The sequence below is a fragment of the Oxyura jamaicensis genome, chromosome 12 (assembly GCF_011077185.1).
Source record: "Oxyura jamaicensis isolate SHBP4307 breed ruddy duck chromosome 12, BPBGC_Ojam_1.0, whole genome shotgun sequence".
Taxonomy (NCBI): domain Eukaryota; kingdom Metazoa; phylum Chordata; class Aves; order Anseriformes; family Anatidae; genus Oxyura; species Oxyura jamaicensis.
The window spans coordinates 20,073,840-20,081,838 of record NC_048904.1 but is presented as its reverse complement, the minus strand read 5'-3'; the positions used below and the strand labels follow the sequence as shown (position 1 = coordinate 20,081,838).

The following is a 7,999-nucleotide window of genomic DNA, read 5'->3' as shown; positions in this document are numbered from 1 at the left end:
TTTATTACGAGGTTGTTCATTAAGCACCCTTGGATTAATCTGATCAGATTGCAGTGGAAAGGTAAATCTCCAAGTTTCACTAAGTGCTGCTAATATTTTTGCTTTAGTTTTGAGACCGTTGGTCTCAGGTTCAAACACTTTTGTAAGGGAGGAGTATCTGAGCATTTCTTTGAATGCTATTATTGTAGTGCAACAAGTTGCAATTAATTAGCCTGAACCACAAGAAGACAACAGTGCTTTGAATATTGCTTCTAACCAAAAGTCATCCCTGGCTATTTGTGAATCTTGAATGTATCGATGTTTTTTATTTTCATATGATACTGAAGCTTAGCAAAAATTGGAATTAAGCTTAAATTTGGGCTAATTTCCACCTAAGTGAGTCTCTCTTTAGGAGAGCAGAACCTGGCTGTTCCTTTCAAAGTATCTTCTAGTGGCTTTGTTTCGCAGGGACTTCGGTGCACGCCCCGGGCAGCTGTAGTGCTGAGGCTCTGCAAGGCCCGATATACGTCGTGTGCACCCCGAGGCCCTTGCCAATTGCCCCGATAGTTCACGGCTCAATGGCAGCGCATCATTTCATGGTCTTGCTGGGCCTTTAATGCCGCCGGCTGGTTTTAACAGTGCCACAGCCTCCTGTTGCCCTGCGCCGTGGAAGTTTGCCCTCCTCAGGTAGTTGCTATTCGGTTCACTTGCTAGAAATAGCACCAGCTTGCTGGGACTGGGGGTAGGAGTGCACAAAGGACGCTTGGCTCTGGTTTCTGATGTAAGGCTGGAGGTGCAAGGACTAGAGAGCACTACTTTGTATTTTGAATCTGTACTTCCTTAACTACTGACCATCGTGCCAAGTAAGTATTCATAACAGGAAACTAACAGTCGTGTCATCTTGAAAACCCATCTAATCTAATCTTGAGGAATAGGAGTACAGGAGGTAAAAAGTCCTGAATCTTTTTCCACAAGGAAAAAAGAAGTAGATAAAGAAGCAGATTGGCTCATCTACTCCCAGACCTCCAGGCTGGTAGGCTGAAAACGTCTGGGTGGCTGCCACAACGCTCTTTTGGAGAAGAAAACAAGATAAGCCTCTAAACGAGACGAGGTCTTGCATCCTGGTACGCGGTGAAGCATGCTTTGTGGGATAGGGGAAGAGTCGAACTTCTGCAGGAACAGGCTGCCTAAATCAGGCAAGGAGGAAAGTTAAGGGCCATGCTGTGAGCAGTGCTTCACGAGCAGCTGAACTCCTTTGGAAGCATTCTGTGCAGACAGAAAAGCCACTTAATGGTTCGCTTTAAGAAAATCACTGGGTAGTCTTCAGCTTAAACAAGCCATAGCCAGATGTAAATCTCAACAATAGCTCTTCAGCATGGAAGCAAGAAGGTATTCATTAAAATAAAGATTAAAAGTCGATTGGCCCCTCAGATACGCTAGCTAGCTTTTGTGTGTGCTACATCCACGGTTACAAGCACAGCTAAAGAGCGAGATGTACAGGGGAAACGAGCCGAGGGCTTGCGCTGCTGAGGGAGCACCGTGGCATCACCCTACAAAGCGGCATTGCTCTATCTGTCCTGGATACCAAAACTGGAGGAACTTTAACATGAGGCTTTTCAAAATGTGTTGTTTTCAGATGTACTTCACCATTTCCTACTTTAATCCATTTCAGAAGCCAGACTGGCAGCCCCGTGCTGTTTAGAATGCAGTCTGAATTCTCTTTTTGAGTGCAAAATTACAGTGCTGGAAAGTAATGTGGAAGTGACGCTTGCTATTATAGCAGAAATCATATTAGATGAGCCTTGAGGTAGATGTGGTTTAAAAAGATGGGATGATTGTACTCTAAGAGCCCGTGGTGCTGCGCAGTTTACCCAGCTGCTAAGTGGTAATGAAACTGAACTAGCCCCTTAAAAGCAAATTTTGGCAAACAGTTGAATGCTTCTTCCCCCTTTTTCCAGTCACATTTAAGTTAATCATTCTGGGGAAGTTTTTAACATCAGTAAGAGTTACTTATGCTTTGTGGAACAAAAAAAAAAAAAAAAAGCAACTCATTTTAAAATATTTCTTTTAATGAAATTTAAGAAACCTAATGCCCTTTTTGCAAACGTCAACGTTCCTTTTCTCACTTGCTTCTCTGTGTAATTTTCAGGGATGTTTGTCACTGTTATCACGTATCCCTTCTCTGTTCCACTGCTGAAGTACATTCTTTTTGAAAGCTTTAGTACAAATCAAGTGCTTTCACACACAGTAAGCTGTCAGAAGAGAACAACAAAAAAGCACCAGTCCCGGCTCAGTAATTGATTTTGGAACATCGTGAAGCTCCAGTGCTTCCTCTTATCATTCACCTTGAAAACTGTCTCCAGGATGTTGCATGCAGACAGTCTGAAAATCTTATTTTTTAGCTTTTACTCCACATGTACTCCTTGATATTGCTGTTGGAATACACCATCAGAGTTGGCTTTAACTGCAATTTAACTGCTGGAGATGATATCATTGTGTACGCTTAGGGACTGAAAAGCTATGAAGAGCTCTCTGAACCTCTGTCTGGTGTGGAGAACAGGGAGCCATCCCAAGGCAGGAAGGAAGCACATGCACGGGAACCACAGTAGCATGGCTTTCTCAGTCTGTTATCTTCTTCTGAAGTTTTTTGTTCTCTGTCGGTTAGTGGTGAATTACAGAATCTCCCAGAGTAATCGTAAGAAAGTTCCTCTCCAGCAGAAATATCTGTGGCTGCAAAAAGTGCCAGTTTAGGCACCATTGAGTCAACTCGAACTGGCACCATAAATAAATTTGGTTCACAAGAGTGATTCAGGAATCTGCCTACATTACCGATGTACGTAGGGTCAACAAACGTCTCCATTACCTGACCGCTATGGAGGTGTTCCCGCACTGCTATGATATAGTTTGAGTCCTGCGGTTTCTGGGCCTGAATTCTTCTCCGTGCCTCATTGAAGCCTAACACTTCACCTGCATATTCACAAACAAACCTTCCCTTAGCTATGAATTCCAGTGTGCGGAGACCCCACCCTTTCTTAGCAGTCTTGAACACTTCAAGCCTGAACTGCAAACCCCTCTGAACAACCCTGTTCTGACAGGATTCACCACACTGGCACATGGCGTTGCATTCGAAGATCGGCCTGGCGTACTCCTCTTTGTCTGCAGGCCTGAGGCACAGGTTGTCGTAATTGTCACCTCGGCGAAGGCAGGAGCACAGGTGAGCCACACAGGAGCTGGTTAGACAGGAACATCCCGGGAAGGTGATCTCGGTGGGGTCAATGTCGCCATCTGCTCCAGGCACGTTGTCTGGGCTGTACTGTGAAGAGAAGAGCAATCAAACCCTTGTCATGACCGATGCTTCTTTCCGCAGAGACCACCAGGTTCTTTCAGAAGGCAGCATGGGGCCACAACTGGGCTCAGAACACAGGGGACTGAAATCACCACCTCTTTGTTTTCCTGTAAACTTCTTCTGACTACAAGGGTCCCTTTTCTAACGGTTTATAGAGAATGCAAGTCAGATTCTCCACATGTACTGAAAAAGAACAAGTCTATCTCGGTGACTGAATTTCTCAAAATAACGTACTAGCTAGAAAAAAAAATACATTTGTAGCAGGTGACATTTCAGCTAATTTGATCTGATTTACTAGACAACATTTTTACTTATAGAAATACTAAAGTATGTTTAAAGTAATTTTTTGCCCTGCAAAGCACTCAATAAACTACTTATAACATTACCTTTATTTGAAAAGGTCCTTTGGCTTCGCAGGATGTCAAATGCCCGTTTTTGTTACAATTACGGCACTTTCACTGTCCCTTTTCAAGGAAACTTTCTCCGCTAAGCCCGTGACAAGGCGGTGACAGCACAGCGCCACACTTCCAGGGCCAAGCCGAGCTGCCGGCTCCCCTGACAGGGTGAGGGGTGCCCGGGGTGCGCCACCCGCCGGGCCGAGTTCCCCGGCAGCTGAGCGGCCACAGCACCGCGAGGCGGCGCATAGAGGCCGGCGGACAGCTCGCTGCCCCTCTAAATCACCACAGCGGCACCCGGCTGAGCGGCCCCGCGCCGCCCGCAGCAGTCCGCCTCCGCTGCCCCTCACCTGAAATGGCGGCGGGGCCGCCCCCACCGCCACCGCCACCGCCTCGCGCCCGCCGCTCGCGTCCGCCATGCCGCCGCCCCGCCCCCGCCCCGCCCGGATTGGCCCTCCCGAGCCGGGGCAGCCCCGTGATTGGCCGGCGGCACGGGCGGGCGGGCGGACGCCCTGCGCGGGCGCCCTGGGCGCTTGAGGCGGTGCGGGAGGCGCCATCTTGTGGAGCCGCCGCCGTCGCGAGGCCCCGCGCTGGGGGTGGGCAGCGGCGAGAGGTGCCCCGGGACGGGGAATTGAAACGTTAATCTCACAGCCCCGAGTTGTCAGTCATGTGAATAAAGCCTTGCGTGTTCTGAAGGCGCTAAAGGTTTTTGCTTTAATGTGCATCATGTACGCCTCCAATTAAAGACGTTTTTGAAGTGAATTCCCCCGGTCCGTACGCCTGCCCATCTCCTCGCGTGCTGCGAGGCCGTGCCCAGCCCTCAGGAGGCTCAGGAGCTGTGCTGCCCGGGGGCTGGAGGCAGAAGGTCGGGGTCCTGCTGCCAAAGGCCCTGGTGAGCCCCTCATCCCCTTCCTTGGTGCGTTGTTCAGCAAAGAACATTTCTGGGCAAAGGGAGAGGGGCCGCGGACAGCCACACGCTCGTGGGCCAGGGCTCCGAGCTGCGTGTGGGAGATCCTGTTAGAGCAGTCGTGACAAAACGCCGGTGAGGTGTGACTGAGCAGGAGCAGCACGGTCACAGCTGGCCTTGCTCCATCTTTCTCAGTGAGATCTGGGCAGGGAAGAAGGGCCAGGCTTTCACGTGCTTTGGACGCTGGCCGTTCTGCTCGTGTTTGTTTCTTGGGTCAGCTTTTTGGGGCGGAATGTTGAGGAAGCTCGCACATAACCTTTCCGTGCCCTTTTTCCTTTCACGGGATGGATGTTTTTACCTTTTGAACAAATCAATTGTCACAACTGCAAAGAACTGGAGTGAGGACACAGAAATGGTTTGCAGTTGCAAAACCACGGAGCGTGTGCACCGTGCTTCTTGTCTCTCCCTTCTGGCGGTGCTTACCGGTGTGACAGTCCTGTTCCCTCTTCTTGCAGCATCCTGGAAGCAGAAGGAGGCTTCACCCGTCCTGCACCCTTCCTCCTGCTTGGGAAGAGGCGCTGAGCAACACCAGCAGAGGTACAGGTAAGGTGGGAGAGGGAAGCCTTTGCCTGTGGGTTGGGCGGTTAGTGGGGATAGCACAACAGGCAGAGAATGAAGAGATTTGTTTAAGATTTTGCTCAGTCTGTAAGAGAAGGGAAGGTAGGAAAGAAGAACTTACGAATGTCAGTGCCTCCTGGTGTCTGGACAGCATAAACTTGGAGAGGTTTTGGTCAGTTTAAACCTTGGAGCAACGTGTACTGGTACGAATGTTCAGGAAACGTACCTGTAGCACCACTGCTTCGTAACTGAATGGAATGAAAACGGTGGGAGGCTTCAGATACACACAGCTGGTCACTCCCAGTTTGTCGGCTGAAGCCCACCGTGCACTGCTGCCTGTGGGTGCCTCTGAGCACTGCCTGCCTGGGGCTGGAGCTTTCATCCTGCAAGCTCTTCTCGCTATGAGGAAGGCAATAGATCAGTTTTATGAGATAGACACTGAAATGTTGAGTGACTGCAGATATTAAAACACACTTTATTTTTGTAGTTTAGGGCTTTGTGTTATTACCAAATCGACCTTTAGATCAAGACATGCATAATTTGGCGGCTAATCCTTATTGCCAGATGGAATTCCTTTCCATTTTGAAATGACAGAAGTAATGAATCATTACTCTGTAGTAAAAGAAACAGATTGCTTACATGTTCTGGAGATGCCGTTTTAGAAATCATGAGTAGGTCATGGGAAAACAGTGTTTTTCTTCACGTCCTTCTATGCTAAGCTTCTATCACATTGAGCTATGAATGGGTTGAACTCTTGAGATGCTCAGGTTAGGTGAAAAATTGGTGAAAGCTCATTTTAATTTGTTAGATAAAATTGTTGTTGAAAGAAAGCATAAAATGGAGCTGAAAGTGAACTGTATGTGAACTTTACGATGCTGAACTACAGCACCTCGTGCAGCTGGGAATGTCTTTTGCAACATATTCTGCTGTCCCGAGGATGACACCATGCATGTCATTTGTCATTGCGACGTTGCATGCATTTAGCTGCTGTTTTTTTCTCCCTATATAAATAATTGCTTTCTGCCTATTAATCATTTTTATGACTTCTCTGAGCTTTCTCAGATTTCTTAATATCCCAGTGATAACGAGGGGTTGGAAGGTTAACTGTGCACGGAACAGTGCGTTTGTTCGTTTGAGAGCTGTCGTCGTCCCACTTGATCACGGAATGTTTGTGGTGGATGCTGTAATGAGGTGGTAGAGCTCAGGGGTACGTATGAACCCATGACTTGTCTGACTGCAAATAAGGGAGCTTTGTTCAGCAAACTAGGCACGAGCCTGGTCTGGAAGAAAGTAGCTATAAAGTTTCTCGTCTAATATCAGCGTGGTGAAAGCTGAGAAATCTCAAGTGATGAATAGCTGGTACAATAATTTTATATATTCTTAGAACTGTCATAGGGAATATTGATTAGAAGGGAGCTTGGGTAGTCTGGTCTAGTTCTTTCATCAAGTGGGAGTGTTGCCAGTGCTCAGCCTGGTCAGCTGTGGCTTCTTGAGCTGATTTTTGGAAAATCTGAAGGGCTGAGGCTCCATGGGTCCCAGTGGGTGGTGTACCAGCCTCCAGTCAGAGAGGTTTTTTCCAAAAGTCACAGCCAAACTTCCCTAGCTACAGTTTGTTGCCTTTATGCCTTCCCATCTCTCACTACTAAGAAGAGTTTCACTGTCATCATCCATACTCCTCCGAGAGCAGTTGTAGCACTCCTTTAGATAGCCCGCATGGTGTCCTACATGCTGGAATAAACAAGCTTATCTCCCTCAAGTGTTCCCTGCTGGTTCTGGGCTTATCTGGCTATATCCTCATCGTCTTGGTAATGCTGTGCTGGATCACCTCTGTTTTTTCCACATCTTTCGAACCAGAGGGCCCCAGACTGGCCACAGTTGGTGTTGCTGCCTCCACATGCCAAGGGGAGAGCATTAATAACTCTGTTGGATCGGTGTTCCTCCCTGGGGAGCCCAGTGTGAGCTGTGCCTCATTTGCAGAGAGTGTGTGCTGTTGGCTTATGTGCAGCTGGCATCCGTTGTGACCCCAGAGGTGATTGTTGGTGGTTTCCAGATCCCAGTCAGTACTGGTGTGAGGATATTCTGCCCACAAATACTCTGTCACTGGTCTTCCGTTTGTCTGGACCATTGGAGTATTTCCTGTCTCAAGCTTGCCCAAAGTCACCAGCAAGTCAGCAGTCCATACAAGAGGCTCCTTTAATTCTAAGTGTCACAGCATAAGGATTTTTTGCTGCCAGAAGCAGCTCTTCTACTAAAAAAACCTGTTTGAAGACTCCCTGTGGCTTCCTTCTTTCCTTCAGAACTGACATCTGGAAGAACAAGGTATTCCTTTTCAGTACCTTATTTTATATTGCACATGGTTTCTGTCTGCCTTTGTTCTGAACAGGCTATTCAGGCAGTTCTTGGATATTTAAACCTGATATTTTACTTTAAAAGGTTGCTTATCTCCTGTAGAGGTTATGGGAGATGTTTCCTGCAGGAGTCCTAAAACACCTCATAAATCACGTCATTGGGCTCTGCCAGGCAAGGGGAATGTTGGTCTGTCATTCCTGTTCCCAGGCCGAGAGCTTGTTAGCTGCCGTGTCCATGCTGTAGTCGGGTTGGGTTTTCTTCTTTCTGTAGCTAACTTAGTTTTTGTTGTTGCTGTTTTTTTTTCACTCCCTTGCTGACATACTCTTCTCTGTGTGCTGCTCTTCTTCTCAGGTCAGGTTTACGTTTTCCTTTGATTTGACCTTTGTTTCTGGTTAATCATCTCCA

At 47.7% G+C, this 7,999-nt stretch overlaps 1 protein-coding gene across 1 annotated transcript; it reads right to left on the bottom strand.

Annotated features, from left to right (window-relative positions):
- Nucleotides 1-2,027: 2,027 nt before the first annotated feature.
- On the bottom strand, nucleotides 2,028-4,152 carry LOC118173450 (histone-lysine N-methyltransferase SETMAR). Its single transcript, XM_035337981.1, has 2 exons — nucleotides 4,071-4,152; nucleotides 2,028-3,292 (listed from the first exon to the last, which is right to left on the bottom strand). Exons 1-2 carry the CDS (start codon nucleotides 4,137-4,139, stop codon nucleotides 2,498-2,500), a joined length of 864 nt encoding a protein of 287 aa, XP_035193872.1. The 5' UTR covers nucleotides 4,140-4,152; the 3' UTR covers nucleotides 2,028-2,497.
- Between the last annotated feature and the right edge of the window lie 3,847 nt (nucleotides 4,153-7,999).

What these genes read in the sequence shown, in the direction of transcription:
- LOC118173450 (XM_035337981.1), bottom strand. Translation starts at nt 4,139, where the DNA reads ATGGCGGACGCGAGCGGCGGGCGCGAGGCGGTGGCGGTGGCGGTGGGG. An exon ending in CGGCCCCGCCGCCATTTCAG is followed by an intron (nt 3,293 to 4,070) that starts GTGAGGGGCAGC and finishes TTCTCTTCACAG; the next exon opens with TACAGCCCAGACAACGTGCC.